At 48.5% G+C, this 16,349-nt stretch overlaps 1 protein-coding gene across 3 annotated transcripts in view; it reads left to right on the top strand.

Moving 5' to 3' along the window:
• DENND2A (DENN domain containing 2A) overlaps window positions 1-15,259 on the top strand; it is a gene marked incomplete at its 3' end in the record, with an annotated part of 74,066 nt that extends 58,807 nt beyond the window's left edge. For 2 of the 3 annotated variants that reach the window (XM_079711930.1, XM_079711928.1), the window contains exons 13-18: window positions 1,614-1,791; window positions 3,408-3,449; window positions 7,663-7,780; window positions 8,179-8,424; window positions 10,055-10,141; window positions 11,048-11,382. In XM_079711930.1, coding sequence (XP_079568056.1) covers window positions 1,614-1,791; window positions 3,408-3,449; window positions 7,663-7,780; window positions 8,179-8,424; window positions 10,055-10,141; window positions 11,048-11,079 — 703 coding nt within the window. Of the gene's footprint in view, window positions 1-1,613; window positions 1,792-3,407; window positions 3,450-7,662; window positions 7,781-8,178; window positions 8,425-10,054; window positions 10,142-11,047; window positions 11,383-15,179 lie in introns of those variants that run through there. The other variant, XM_079711929.1, reaches the window with a different exon arrangement.
• Window positions 15,260-16,349: the final 1,090 nt, after the last annotated feature.

The following is a 16,349-nucleotide window of genomic DNA, read 5'->3' as shown; positions in this document are numbered from 1 at the left end:
TCTCTATGGATTTGCCTATCCTAAGTCCGTCATATAAGTGGAAGCATACAATATTTGTCTCTTTCTGCCTGGCCTAATTCATTTTTTTTAATATTTATTTTATTTATTTATTTTTTAGGCTGTGTTGGTCTTAGCTGCGGCTAAGACGCAGGATCTTCTTTGAGGCATTGCAGGCTCTTCGTTGGGGGGCGTGTGCTTCGCTCTAGTTGTGGCGCTTGGGCTCTCTAGTTTGTGGCACACGGGCTCTCTAGTTGAAGTGTGGGAGCTCAGTAGTTGTGGCGCGTGGTCTTAGTTGCCCCGCGGCATGTGGATGTTAGTTCCCCGACCAGGGACCAAACCCACATCCCCTGCATTGTAAGGCGGATTCTTGACCACTGGACCACCAGGGAAGTCCCTAGCCAATATCTTTTAATCCACCTCTTTTCTCCTTAAGTAAACCAGAGCTAAGTGATTTTTTTTAAACGGCCTCAGGAAAGTTTTATGACAATGAGATTATAGGTGCCTGACATCATGGGAACCTAGTAAAGGAGCATTCATCTATCCAGAACTCAGCTTCCCTGCAACTTTATGTAAACAGAGCATAGCTGAGAACCAGGGCAAATGTTCAAAGGATGTCCTAACACATGAAATGCTGGTTACAGGGCCCTGAAGATGACTTGGTATACTCACAGACACATCCACTGGGCCCTCACTTTTGTTTTCTTCTTACCTTAGACATTTCTAAAGTTTCCAATCCCATAGCATTTTAGAAACAGCATATTAGAATGAGAGGAGAGGGAAGCTGCTGTGAGCAGGCTCAGTAGCGATAAGAAACGGCTGCCAGGAAGAAGAGAAAGTCTGCTCTCACTGCTCTCGGAAGGCCGCCAGTCATCACTGTGCTGCGGCTCCGCTCGCAGAACTGACACCAAGGTGATAATCCCAAATAATCCACCCTTCATTCAACAAACTGAGCCTGAATCCAGGCACTGAGCAAAGCGCTGTGGAGCACGCACGATTAATAAGGCCCAGCGTTTGCCAATAAAAGGCTACGTTATGGGACTTCCCTGGTGGTCCAGTGGGTAAGACTCCACGCTCCCAATGCAGGGGGCCTGGGATCGATCCCTGGTTAGGGAACTAGATCCCACATGCATGCTGCAACTAAAGATCCCCTGTGCCACAACCAAGACCCAGCACGGCCTAAATAAATAAATATATATATCTATTTTTAAAAAGGCTACATTATGATCATTCTGCTTTAAGAGAGACTATTTCTCTGAATGTCGTTATTTTTCTGTGTTTTGGATTCTGGGCAAGAAGCAACTGTATGTGAGTTTCGCTTTTACACAAACCGAGCCGTTTGGAGCGGACGGCTGCACGTGAATACTGAAGGACTTACCCTGTTTTCCCTTGATCACACCTAGGCTTTCATGCTTGGCGGAGAGACTGCGTGTTTGCATACAAAGCATCTTCAATAAGAGAAGGAGTACCCATGAGAAAAGAGGCTTTTGTTGTTGGGGGGTGTCTTGGGAGGGAGGGGGAATGGGAGCTGGGGTGTGAACGGCTCTCTCCGGCTTCCCCGTGGAGGCTGCCCCCTCCCCTAAATCGGCCCTTTCGCCCCTCTTTCCCCGCTGCAGCACCCTGTCCACGTGCTGCCACGCCATGGTGGCGGCCATCTACCCCTTCACCTGGCAGCACACCTACATCCCTGTGCTGCCGCCCGCCATGATCGACATCGTGTGCTCGCCAACCCCTTTCCTCATTGGGCTGCTCACCAGCTCGCTGCCGCTGCTCAGGGAGCTGCCGCTGGAAGAGGTGAGCTCAGGGAGGTCCCCTGTGCCCTGCCTGTGGGGCGGGGCGGAGGGGAGGTGCTGGCTGTGGCTCTGCCAGCAGGCAGGGTCGGGGAGCAGGGGGACCCCACAGCTTTGTCTGGGAGTTCGCCGCCCCAGGTCGGCTTCAGTAGACCCTCAGTGACTGCAGACTTGGTTTCCCCTCTAAACGAACCTACTGCCATGTATACCCATTGAGAGGGGCAGCACTCAACAATTTACCCAGATTTTAATCCACCTAATCCGTCAATAGCCACCCACCCTCTCCTCCCCTTCCCCACCCGCAGTACCGAGGGAAGAAAGCACACAAAGAGCCAACAATAACTGGAAATTATCTTTGGGCTAATAACGAAGTCTTGACAAAGACTGTGCTCCTACAAGGAGGTCCTTTTTCATATAAGTTAAAAAGACAACAACCAAGATGTTTTTAATGATCGAGTTCTGGATTTTCAAGTTAGCATCCAAGTGAGGAAAGCCCTTGGCATTTCTGTGATTATTTAGCCCCAGCCCCTTCCTCTAAATAGTCTCTGTCCCCCTGTACTGAGAACTTCCAGCAGCCAAAGCAGAACCGTGGGGACTGAATGACGCCGCGCAGTCCTGAGCCCCCAGGGAACCCCTGGCCCTGAAATCCTCCCCGTGTCCCCAGATGCAGCTCCTCTAATTGCCCAGATAGTCCTAAAGTCCCGTTAAATATTAACCATCAGACTCAGGTCTTCAAGTGTGGGTTTGTGAACTGCAAAGAGTTTGCCTGGGCACCCTCGATCCCGCAGATGGCTCAGTTCCACCCCAGGAGAAGGTGTGAGAAGGAAGGAGAGCGCTCCCTTAACTCTGGGGCCATGGGTCAGAGCCCATGATTCCCGCTGCTGGTGCAATCATGGTGGCCGTCCAGGCCCCCAGCTCATCCTCCATCAGAGACAGTGGCCCACGCTGAGGCCTGGGGCTCGGCCACTTGCGTGATCCTATGAGTGAGCACCTCCTTAAGTTTCGCGCCCTAGGCCCTTCACTTGCTTCACCCTAGTTGTGGCTCTGGGTCTCAGCCTCACTCTGAGGAGGGAGGTGCTTTAGCCTGAAAGCCTTGACTCATGGAAGCCCAGCACCTGTAGCTTGACTTACCCTCCCGTTGGGTCCAGTCCTCTGGGTCTCTCCCCTCCTACCCCATTAATACAAATGACAGGGCTAAGTGTGTCACTGGGAGGTAGGAGGAGGGAGGCTTGGGGGGTGGGGGGGTGGCAGAACCGAGTGGAATGGGAACGATGTGGGGCTGTAGCCTCTGGCGCCTCCTCAGTGACCCACATGCTAAAAAACGGTCTGAGCGGCTTTGCCTCAGCCAGTCCGGGAACAGGGCAGGGAGTCCAGCCTGTGGCCCACACATGTCCCAGCCTGCAGTTACAGTGTTGAAAGTGTGCGTTTCTGGAAAGCCCTTTGCCCCACCTCCCCTCTTCATCATTTGTGGCTACAGTGGCAATGTCAGGAAACCACAAATGGCCCCCTCCACCCCCAGCCCTGCTGCCACTCTGGGTGCCAAGAAGGAAGAAGGCTGAGTCCATCTCTGTATCCTGGAAGCCCTGGTAACAATAACAGTCCCTTTTCCTTACCTCATAGGTCCTTGTGGTCGACCTTGTCAACAATCGGTTCCTCAGACAGGTGAGTAAGAAGTGCAGCTTCAACCCACTGCTCGCTCTGTTTTCAGCTCTTTGTTGTTTGGAGCTCAGCTTTCCAGCTACAGAAAGGCTCCCTTGTGTGCCTGAAATTGCACAACAGGTCAGGGGGCTAGGGCAGCCCCTGGCCAGGGCTCGACTGAGGATAGGACAGAAGACGGGGTCAAAGAGGAGGGCTTTGGACAAAGGATTGATTCCCACATGTTCTGTCACAAAACGGTTTACTGACAATTAGAATCTTTGTATAGGTTATAACTATAGACACTTGTCTTTTTTCAACATGCTTTTCAATAATATTTGATAACAAATTTCATGACATAATATGAAGTGGAAAAATCAGGATGCAAAATTGTATGCACTATTTTGCTGACCTTGTTTTTTTTAAAAAGAATAGAAACAAGAAAGAAAGAAAAAAAATATATATATATATAACTCTAAAAAAGATTGAAAGGAAAACTCACCACAACATTAATTCTGGTTGTCTTGGGATGGGAGACTGAAAAGGAGACAGATTATGAGTGATTTTTAATTGTTTTGATACTTTCATATATTTTCTATAATGATTATAAACTACTTTCATTATCAGAGAAAGTAATACACAGTTAGTTTCTTGTTATCACTTGCCAGAAAGGCCTGACTCCTATCAGATCTTGCAAAGAATCATTACATAAAGGCTTTCTGGGCATTCTGAAGGACTGCTTTTACACTTGGAATGGCCACTGAAAAGTTATATATGTTAATGCCTTTTTTTTTATCATTAGTTCCATCTACTTTCACTTCCCAAAGGCCCTCTGGGTAGGCCCATCCCAAGGCCTTCCTGCTTTGAGACCCAGATCATAAAGCCAGCTTTAAATAATACTGGTCATCTGCCCTGACCCGAGTCCCCGGATTAGAACTAGCCACCCCATGGGGTGGGAGGTAGGGGACAGTGGGAAACATTGATTGAGGAGCCACTAGGTGCCAAGCACTTTCACAAATTAATTGTGTTGCATTTAATCTCCTCCCCCAGCTTTATTGAGATATTATTGACACATATCATATGTAAGTTTTAAATGTACAGCATGATGATTTGATGTACATACACGCTGAGGAATTATAACCGCAGTATGGTTACTTAACCCCCCATTGCCTCACATAATTACCTTTTTTGTGTGGTGATAACATTTAAGATCTACTGTCTTAACAACTTTCAAGTATATGTTAACTATGGTCACCAAACTGTACATTAGATTCCCCAGAATTTATTCATTTTATAGCGGGAAGTTTATACCCTTTGACCAACATTTCCCCATTTCCCTCACCCCTCAGCCCCCGGTAACCACCATTCCACTCTTTATTTTTATGACTTCAGTTCATATATATATATATAACTTTTTTTGGCTGTGCTACGGGGCTTGCAGGATCTTAGTTCCCTGGCCAGGGATTGAACCCGGGACCCTGGCAGTGAGAGCGCTGAGTCCTGACCACTGGATGACCAGTGAATTCCCTGAGTTCAGTTTTTTTAGATTCCACGTATAAGTGAGAACATACAGTATTTGCCTTTTGCTGTCTTATCTACTTCACTTAGTATTAGTCTATCCATGTTATCACAAAAGTCAGTACTTCTTTCTTTTTTTTTTTTTTTTTTTTTTTTTGCGGTACGCGGGCCTCTCACTATTGAGGCCTCTCCCATTGCGGAGCACAGGATCCGGACGCGCAGGCTCAGCGGCCATGGCTTATGGGCCCAGCCGCTCTGCGGCACGTGGGATCTTCCCGGACCGGGGCACGAAACCGTGTCCCCTACGTCGGCAGGCGGACTCTCAACCACTGTGCCACCAGGGAAGCCCAGTATTTCTTTCTTTTTTGTGGCTGAATAATATTCCATTGTGTGTGTGTGTATCTATGTGTATATATGCACATACACATGTATATACACGTACATACACATCTATAAAAATGTCTATTCGGGCTTCCCTGGTGGCGCAGTGGTTGAGAGTCCGCCTGCCGATGCAGGGGACGCGGGTTCGTTCCCTGGTTTGGGAGGGTCCCACATGCCGTGGAGTGGCTGGGCCCGTGAGCCATGGCCGCTGGGCCTGCGCATCCAGAGCCTGTGCTCCGCAACGGGAGAGGCCACAACAGTGAGAGGCCTGCGTACCGCAGAAAAAAAAACAAAAAAAGTCTATTCATGTCCTTTGCCCATCTTTTTTTTCTATTGAGTTGTATGAGTGCCTTATATATTTTGGATAGTAACCCCTTATCAGATATATGCTTTACAAATATATTCTCCCATTCTGTAAGTTGCCTTTTCATTTTGCTGATTGTTTGTTTTATTGTGCAGAAGCTTTTTATTTTTTTTATTTTTATTTTTTTTATTTTATTAGTTTCTGCTTTATAACAAAGTGAATCAGTCATACATATACATCTGTTCCCACATCCCTTCCCTCTTGCGTCTCCCTTCCTCCCACCCTCCCCATCCCACCCCTCCAGGCGGTCACAAAGCACCGAGCCGATCTCCCTGTGCTATGCGGCTGCTTCCCACTATCTATCTACCTTACGTTTGGTACTGTATATATGTCCATGCCTCTCTTTCGCTTTGTCACAGCTTACCCTTCCCCCTCCCCATATCCTCAAGTCCATTCTCAAGTAGGTCTGTGTCTTTATTCCTGTTTTACCCCAGGTTCTTCATGACATTTTTTTTCTTAAATTCCATATATATGTGTTAGCATACGGTATTTGTCTTTCTCTTTCTGACTTACTTCACTCTGTATGACAGACTCTAGGTCTATCCACCTCATTACAAATAGCTCAGTTTCGTTTCTTTTTATGGCTGAGTATGTGCAGAAGCTTTTTAGTGTGATGTACTCTCACTTGTTTACTTTTGCTTTTGTTACTTGTGCTTTTGGTATCAGATCCCAAAAAATTGTTGCTAAGATCAATATTAAGGAGCTTTTCACCTATATTTTCTTCTAGTAGTTTTACAGTTTCTGTTCTTACATTTAACTCTTTAATCCAATTTTTTTTAATCCACATAATTTTTGAGTCATATAAGATAGGGGTCCAATTTCATTCATATAAGATAGAGGTCCAATTTCATTCCTTCGTATGTGGATGTCCAGTTTTCCCAACACCATTTATTTAAGAAACCATCCTTTCAGACTTCCCTGGTGGCACAGTGGTTAAGAATCCGCCTGCCAGTGCAGGGGACATGGGTTCGATCCCTGGTCCGAGAAGATCCCACATGCCGCAGAGCAACTAAGCCCATGTACCACAACTACTGAGCCTGTGCTCTAGAGCCCACGAGCCACAACTGCCGAACCCCCATGTCACAATTACTGAAGCCCATGCACCTAGAGCCCGTGCTCCACAACAAGAGAAGCCACCGCAATGAGAAGCCCACACACCGCAAGGAAGAGTAGCCCCCACTCGCCGCAACTAGAGAAAGCCCACACACAGCAATGAAGACCCAGTGCAGCCAAAGATAAATAAATAAATAAATTTATTAAAAAAAAAAAAAAAAGAAACCATCCTTTCCCCATTAAATATTCAGCTCCCTTGTCAAATACTAGCTGACCATATATGTACGGGTTTATTTCTGGGCTCTCAATTTTGTTCTGTTCATCTATATGTCTGTTTTTTTTTGTCATTACCATACTATCTGATTACGGGTAGCTTCGTGATAAAGTTTGAAATCAGGAATTATGATGCCTCCAGCTTTGTTCTTCTTCCCCAAGATTGTTTTGGCTATTCAAGGTCTTTTGTGGTTCCATACAAATTTTACGATTGTTTTTTCTATTTCTATAAAAAGTGTCATTGGAATTTTCATAAGGATTGCATTGAATCTATAGATGGCTTTGAGTAGTATGGACATTTTAACAGTGTTTATTCGTTCAATCCATGGGCACAGAATATCTTTCCATTAATTTATATCTTCTTCAGTTTCTTTCATCACCGTCTTATATGGTGCATTTAATCTTCACGGTGAGATAGATACTGATTGGTAGCCCATTTTACAGATGGGGAAACTGAGGCTCACATAGCTTGTAAAAAGTGGAATCAAGATTCAAACCTCAGACCTCTAGTTCTAAGTTGTGTTCTTTCCACTAAACCAGGAACTGTGCCAGGCCTGCCCTGCAGTGTCCAACGTGTCCTGCTGACCAGGATGCAGCCACCATCCCCAGAAGCACTGGGGCGATGGCCCACCTGTTTTTTCTGCTTTACAGATGGATGACGAGGATTCCATTCTGCCCCGGAAGCTTCAGGTAGCCCTGGAACACATTCTGGAACAGAGGAATGAGCTGGCTAGTGACCAGGATGACAGGTCCCCAGACTGCAAGCGTGGTAAATGCTCATCCACCTCCCAGACCGCACCCCCTCTTCCATCATTGGAGTCAGGGGACAAATGCACTATGAGCATCGGTCCCACTTGGTACTGGGTTAAGCAGGAAAATAGGCAAGAGAGGTACACAAGGAGAGAGGCTGGGTGCTCATCCCCTTTATCAGGACCTCATTCTAACAATGAGCTGTGGGGAAGACTTTTCCCACCCCATTTTGGCCCTAAAATATCTGTTTAAAGGTGGGGAAGAAATGACATGCTCACTGTGGGTAATCTTTTTTGTGGATCATTGCAGTTTGCCATCCAGGGAGCTAGCATCCTTGTCTTAGTGACTGGCTTGTCCCAAAGGCTCTGCCTCAGCCCTCCGCCCTCACCGGTCCCGGTCCTTCCCCATTTTGCTCAGGCCCTGAGTCCAGCCACTTGAACGAGGTGGTGTCCGAAGCCTTTGTCCGCTTCTTCGTGGAGATCGTGGGCCACTACTCGTTGTTTCTGACGGCGGGCGAGCGAGAGGAGAGGACCCTGCAGCGAGAGGCCTTCCGCAAGGCCGTCTCCTCCAAGAGCCTCCGCCGGTTCCTGGAGGTCTTCATGGAGACCCAGACGTTCCGGGGCTTCATCCAGGAGCGGGAGCGGCGCCGGCAGGATGCCAAAGGTCAGGAGGCATGTTCCCTGCGGGGGGCTGAGGCAGCCAGGATGCCCAGACCCCGGGTGGGTGTTGAGCAGGGCCGAAGGTCGGGGGCCAGGGCACGGATGGGAACAGCGTGCAGCCTCCTCTGGAGGACGCTCATTCTCGCCACCTCTGAGCTGGGGAAACTGCCCCTACGTCCTGCCGTCCCCTCAGGCGTCGCTTCCCCTCTGCTTCCCATTCCCAGAACCACACTGCAGGTTCTAGCGGCAAGTTCCCTCCTGTTCTGTTCTCCGCAGCAGGACGAAACTCTCAAGGACACCCTTCCCTTCCCCTCTCTGTGCCGCCTCTTCTCCTTCTCCTCAGGCCTCCTCTGGCTCCCTCTGCCCTGCTTCCTCAGCCTCTCCGCCGGGACCTGGGGATGGGATAGAGGAGGAGGAGAGGACGGCCCCACACCCCCTCCGCTGTACGTGGTGCCACTGAGCCCAGCGGGCTGGCCATGGGGGAGGCAGGACGGCAGAGACTCCCCCAACCTGCGGAGTTTGTGGGTCATCGCCCCACGAGCCCGCCCAGCCCCGCCCCAGCCCTCGCTCCACGAGGTTCCCCTGTCTCTCCTAGTCTCCCTGTCCCTGTTGCTGGACTCCATCACGCTTCTAGTGATGGGGGAGCAGGGAGTGCACACCAGGAGGATGAAACCATTCCCATCTCTTCCTTACATCGTTTTAAGTCCTTCTGGGAATCTAAAAACTAGAAATGTCAGTAAAGGCTATCCCAGATGGGAGCTAGACCCGAGAAGGGGAAAGATGCTCAACACTGAGGAGACGCCTCACAGTGACCAGGGGTGGGGCCCAGGGAAGCAGCTGGCCCAGGCCTTGGTGTCCTCTGGGGCTGCAATTGCAGAGACTGATCTGAGGAACCAAAGCTCTACATTCCCAGAGCTCTTTGCAAGGCAGAAAGGGAGTCTGTCACACTCCAGGTGTTCTGATGAGTGCTATCTGAAGAGACAAAAGAAAATGGATTAGCGTGTATGAGTCCCACAACTGATGAAAGGATTCCTTTTAATAGAAGACCTGCTGGGTACACAGATCACTCTTTGATAGAGAGAGCGGGACATAAGGCTTAAAAGTAGCACAGAAGGAGCCCCCTGTCTGTGGAAGATCAGTAGGAGATGAAGACAGTGTGCCTGAGGCTCCAGTCCCGGGTGAGAACTGAAGGGCCCTCAGAGGTGGCCTGCCCGCCCTCCCGAGTCTGTAGATGGCAGCCAGGTTCCCAGGAGGCCAAACCACTTGGCCAGGGGCCCTCTTGTGGGAGAATGCGAGGAAAAGGGAGCCCTCAGGAGCTCCCGAGCCAAGGCCGTCTGGTTCATCTTTGAAACCGCGGGCCTGGCACAGTGTACATGCTTGCAAGGCGTTTGTGCAGTAAAGATAGGATTTCACATACGAGCTAGCTTTACAGCTTTCCAAAGACACTTATTGCACAGGTTGGACAATTATAAGGGCAGTAAAAGTCCTTATAAATCTCATGATTCAGAGCATGTTTATAGGAGCAACTTCATCTCAGAAGCAAGGTTTCTCTTTCCTGTGGCAGTAAGGAAATGGATATGTCTAGAAGCACAAAGAGAAGGAACTAAAATAGCTGGGATTTCTCTTGTCAACAGGTCTTTTTGAGGTCCGAGCCCAAGAGTACCTGGAAACACTCCCCAGTGGAGAACACAGTGGTGTCAACAAGTTCCTGAAGGGACTAGGTGAGGCCTAGGGGTCTCGGTTCCCATCAGCAGCCTCCGGGCCATGGGGTCTTGGCCAGTTCCCTCCCCTAGAGCCGGGGCCTAATAATGCAGAGCTCTGAGGCCTGCACCGAGTGGGCCAAGTCAGCATTTAACCCACCTGTTCTAATCTGTCCCCAGATCGTAAGCAAAGGACACAAATGGCCCCCTCCCTGCTTTCCTGGGCCCCTGGCTGTCTTGCTGTTCTTTCACTATTATCTCCCACACTCTTAAATCTTCTGGGGTATTGGGCTTAGAAGCATGATGAATGGAACCAGAGAAAGGTGTCTGGCAGTAAAGACCTGGACCAGCCTCCAAATGATGCCCCTAAAAAGTGGAAATGTAAGAATTTTAATAAGGACTGCAGTTTAATCAGGAAAAAGGCCCTTACTAGGAAAGGGAGGAGGAGAAGAAAGCGAAAAAGGTGAAGGAGGAAGCAGGCCCCAGTAAGGAAGAACTGCGGTGAGGAGGACCCCACGGAGGACTTGCAGGGGGCGTGCCGGTGCCTCGGCCAGGATGGCCAGCTGCCTGGGAAGGGACCGCCTACCTCCCGCGCTGCTGGGAGTTTTCTCCTCACTTGGCTCTCAGGGATGTGTTACAGTCAGTGCTTCCTGTATCATCATTTCAGAAGCAACATCTACAGCTCTGACATGCTTCCTTTCAAAACTCCCCAAGTCTGAGGAAGATCCCTTTTTATGGGAAGGTGCACGAGGAGGGCAGCCAGGCAGGGCGAAGTCCCCCAACTTCTGAGCTCTGGGGTGAAGCTCTTGGGGGTGGAGTGGGGGGTGGGAGGCCACACTTGTCTGCACTGCCTCTGGGGTGAAAAGGACAGGATTTAACTCAGCCCCTTTGTCTGCCTGGTGAAATGTTCTCACTTTCTTTTTTTAGGCAATAAAATGAAGTTTCTCCACAAGAAATAGCCCTCAATCCAGCCTCCAGGGAGAATCTTTTCCTAGGGCAACCGCGTGTTTTAAAAACAGTCCTGATGGTCTTTCTGAAATGTTGGGTCCTTGGTTGTCCCAGGGGCTGGGATAAAGGCCGGGATGATTTCCGGCCACCACTAGGCTCTCCCCAGGACCCGGGACCCCCCGAGCCACCGGAGGGTGCCGCTTCTTTAGAACAGCACTGGAAATGGGACCTGAGACCAGGCACATTCAAACGGATTGTTTTGGTTGTTGGTTTTGGGTTTTTTAAATTTTTTTTTACCTTAGATATTAAAAAAAAAAAAAGAAAAGTGTTTGGGTTTTCCTTTTATTATGCCAAGGCTAAGACAACTGTCCTGCCCTGTGTCATCTCTCCCTGGCTCATCCTGCCTGGCAGTTGTGCTCTGGAGCCAAGAGGAGGAGATGGGAAGGGGCGGCCCCCAGGTGCTCCTCTGGGCAGAACTGGGGACAAGTGCGGGGCTGAAGGGGGGAGCACTGTGGCGACGCCTACAGACACTACAGACACCACACCACAGGTGTCGGGACGGGAGTCCTCTTGGGGAAAGGACTGGCAGGTAGTAGAGTGGAGTCAAATCTGTGCTGAAAAGGAAGAAAGAACAGTAAAAGGATTTGGTTTCCTGGGATGAGCTGTGCTTTCAGGCTGGCTGGTGATGCCACCTGGTGGCCGAGGCCACTTGCTGTCATGCCACTGATGACTCTGGTCCCAAATGGACCTGACTTTTCTGGACGGCCTCTTTCCTCTTAGAAGCCATAGAGCTGTCCCCTGCCCAAGCAGCCCATGACTTTTAGAGGTACACACAAAAAGAGGAAATCTCCTCGTAAGATCTGTTAATAAAATATTCTTAGGGTCCTGAAGTTTATGATGCTGCCTAGAGCCCATCTTAAAACATGTGAGCCAATGCTTTGAGCCCATTCCTATTTATACTATATGAAATTTTCCGATCTCAGTGTAGGGACCCAGAGCAGCGTACATGAACTAGTACACGTGCAGGATGAATGCAAGGACTTCTGTTGTTGATGTTATCAAGGCGCATCCAAACTCTGGGGACAGCTTCCTCAGACTTGTGCGGCCAGAGGGGAGGAAGCGGGGGTGCAGGAGAAGGCTGCATTCCGGGGGGCGCTGTCCTGCAAAGCCTACGGCAGGGCGGCAGGAAGAGAACAGTCGGCAGCACAGGCACATTCTCAAAGCAGGCCTCCGGGCCACCCCCCGGCCAACCCACTCACTGCCTGCACTTCCCAGTGGTGGATTCCCTCTGGTGGCACCAGGAACCCTGCAAAAACACATGAAAGGGATGTGCTCTGACCTTGGCAATGGCCCAGGGGCCTGTGCTGCCTGGCAGAGGTTTTGTTTGTTTGTTTGTTTTTAATTTTTTGGCTGTGTTGGGTCTTCGTTGCTGCGCGTGGGCTTTCTCTAGTTGCGGCGAGCGGGGGCTACTCTTTGTTGCGGTGCGCAGGCTTCTCATTGCGGTGGCTTCTCTTGTTGCGGAGCACGGGCTCTAGGCGCACAGGCTCAGTAGTTTCGGCGCACAGGCTTAGTTGCTCCATGGCATGTGGGATCTTCCCGGACCAGGGATCGAACCCATGTCCCCTGCATTGGCAGGCGGATTCTTAACCACTGCACCACCAGGGAAGTCCCTTGGCAGAGATTCTTGACCTTTAGGGAGTTGGGAGCAAGGGGTCTTCTGAGGAAAAATAAGAAAAAGAGGAAAATAAAGAGAGGTTGACCTCTCATTGTACATTAGGGGTTCTTAACTAAAGTCATGGACCCCCCAAATTGTATCCGAGATTTGGTGTGTCCATTCGTTTTTGGGGAGAGAGGATACATAGTTTATATCAGATTCTCAAAGGGGTCCAAGGCCCCCCAAAAGGGTAAGAATGACACTATGCATAACAATTAATCTGGGTAGATATGTGTGTTGGGGGTTGGGGGAAGACTGAAAGAGACTCTCTGAGTGTTTGGACTCAGGAATTTGTAACTAACAAGCTCCTCAGATTAGCTAACTCTACTAATACCAATATTCTACCCAGAGATGATCACTTTTAATATTTTATAATCTACCTTCTTTTCTAACTTATTTCATATTATATTGTTTACACCTCCAAGTGAATAAATATACATCTTTTCAACACCTCTAATGGTCACATAATATTCTATTTTATAGGTATACTAAAAGTTATTTTACCAATCCTCTCATGCATGCAATGTATTTCCAATTTTTAATATCATAAGGAGCATTGAGAAAAGCATCTTTGTAAAAGTATCTTAGTGCAGGGACTTCCCTGGCAGTCCAATGGTTAGGACTCTGTGCTTCCACCGCAGGGGGCATGGGTTCAATCCCTGGTCGTGGAACTAAGATCCTACAAGCCACGCAGCGCAGCCAAAAAAAAAAGTATCTTAGTCCATTTGCCCTATTTTCATTTTCATTTTTGCTTGAAGTAAAATATACATACAGAAAAGTGCACAGATTATGAAATATACACAGCCTGACAAACTTTCACAAATGATCACATCCGTGTAACCACCACCCATATCAAGAAGCAGAACATCATCGGACATGGTTCAACTTCCCAACATCCCTCCCATCCTACTCTAAGTTGAAACTAAATCAACTAACAAATTGTCTACATTTTGCAAAGTGGTAAATTGGGCTGGGGAGGATCAGAGACAAAAGTGGAAAGTAGGTTTGTGATCCTTGCTCACAGTCTAGGGTAGATCTCGATGGATCATGCTATTTGGGTTCAGAAACAAAGCATGTCCATAAAACATGGGTGTGTTAGACCAGATCACGACCATTCAACCTTTGTGTCTTGCCTCACACCAACCATCTGTCAAAAACCAAGTCCTCTAATTCCAGTAAAACTCACACATTTTCCATAAAGAATATGTGTTTAGGGCTTCCCTGGTGGCTCAGTGGTTGAGAGTCCGCCTGCCGATGGAGGGGACACAGGTTCGTGCCCCGGTCCAGGAGGATCCCACGTGCTGCGGAGCGGCTGGGCCCGTGAGCCATGGCCGCTGAGCCTGTGCGTCCGGAACCTGTGCCCCACAACAGGAGAGGCCACAACAGTGAGAGGCCCACGTACCGCAAAAAAAAAAAAAAGAGTATGTGTTTAGAAGCATTCCATTATTGTGTTTCAATTCATGGTCAATTACCTGGCCACGAAAAACCGTTGGAGCAGGCTTGCTCGGTGGATTTTATTGCTATGGAATATCAGAGACACTGGTGGGCAAGGGAAGGGGTGAGTGGGAGCAGGTGCAGCTGGCATGTCTTGGGAAGAGGCCGGAGAGGGCGAATCTGAGCGAGAATGCAGCTGTCACCACTGCTGAGACAAGGGAGAAGGAAGTCTTAGGAATTACCACACAAACCTCTTCTCACTCAGACCAAGAATAATGATAAGACCTGCCCTTTACTGAGCACTTCTTTTTGCCCATTACTATGCTGAGTTCATCACATGTGTTATTTGATCACAAGAATGTAAGCCCCACGAGGGCAGGGACTATGTCCGTCTCGTTCACTGCTGAATTCCCAGAGCCGAAAACCAGTGCCTGGCACAGAGTTGTCTTTCAGTAAATGTTTGCTGACCAAAGAAACAATTCCCACAGCAGTACTAAAAGTGGTACTCGGATGCTAACGCACATATATGGAATCTAAAAAAAACGGTACTGATGAACCTAGTGGCAGGGCAGGAATAAAGACGCAGACGTAGAGAATGGACTTGAGGACATGGGGAGGGGAAGGGTAAGCTGAGATGAAGTGAGAGAGTGGCATGGACATATATACACTATCAAAGGTAAAATAGAGAGCTAGCGGGAAGCAGCCGCATAGTACAGGGAGATCAGCTTGGTGCTTTGTGACCACCTAGAGGGGTGGGATAGGGAGGGTGGGAGGGAGATGCAAGAGGGAGGGGATATGGGGATATATGTATACGTATAGCTGACTCATTTTGTTGTACAGCAGAAACTAACACAACATTGTAAAGCAATTATACTCCAATAAAGATATAAAAAATAAAAATATATGGATAAAAAATTTAAAAATATAAAAAATAAAACTGGTACTATACTGTCTCTATCGCAGGCAGCAAGCTCAGTAGAGATGGATGCATACCCCACAAAGCCAAAGGAGTACTTCATCAAGGGGAGGCAGCCTGCTACTGACCGTAACAGCCATTCCTGGCATCTCAGATAGCTTGTTTTCAGCACAAGCACCAAGCTCCTAGGAGACCACATTAATAATCAGAAGGTTGCTTGGTGAGTAGGAAGTCAGAGCAAAGGGTGTTGGAGAGTCTGGAGGGACGTCTCCCCAGGAGGGGCGGGGAGCCCAACAGACTTTCCCACCTCACAGAGGGTCTGCTTCCCTGGGCAGTGCTCCATCCACCCTGCCCTGCTGACTCCTGGATCCTTGGCATTTCCCCTGCCCCCACCCCCTGCCCTATATTTCTTTTTTTTTTTTTTCCTCTTTATTTTATTGGGGGGAAATTCACATAACATAAAAGTCCATTCATCCATCGATGGACACTGGGGTTGTTTACCCCCTTTGGCTATTGTGAATAGTGCTGCAACAAATAGGTGTATGCATGTATTTAAGTACCTGTTTTCAATTTCTTTGGGTATATACCTAGGCGTGGATTGCTGAGTCATATGGTAATTACTACATTTACATTTTTGAGGAGCCATCAAACTGTTTTCCAGAGAGGCTGCACCATTTTATACTCCTGCCCACAATGTAGGAGGGGTGCCCCCTTTCCTATGCTGCCTTCCTTTCTTCAGAGAGATTCCAGCTTTCTTAGGTATATCCTTCACCTTCCAGCCATACCTCTCAAAGAAGCCCCATGTTTCTCAGGGGTGACTGGCATCAGCTGCATCAAATCTGCCTGGGATACTAGTTTAAAATGCAGATGCCTGGGATCCACCTTGACTTATCTGGGTCTAAGGCCCTAGAACCCTTGATTGGTTGGGAGTTCCCCAAGTATCTTCAAATACGTACAGGTCTCTGTCTTAGGTGACTCGCTTCTTCAGGTGACCCGTCTCCTCCCTTATATGCAAATTCTCCCTTGAGTTTCACTGACAGAGAGTAATCTTAGCGCCAAGTTTTGGAAGTAAGACTTTTGCACGCATGGCCTGAGTTCAGCATTACATAAGAGCTCCTAAAGTGCTTTAGAGGATAAAAGCATTGATGAAAGCTTGCAAGAGCCCACAGACTTGGTGAATTCAGGTTTGTTTGTATGTTTTTTTAAAAAAAGGTCCC

This window comes from Hyperoodon ampullatus, assembly GCF_949752795.1.
Source record: "Hyperoodon ampullatus genome assembly, chromosome: 9".
Taxonomy (NCBI): Eukaryota; Metazoa; Chordata; class Mammalia; order Artiodactyla; family Ziphiidae; genus Hyperoodon; species Hyperoodon ampullatus.
This window is presented reverse-complemented; position numbering and strand designations above follow the sequence as displayed.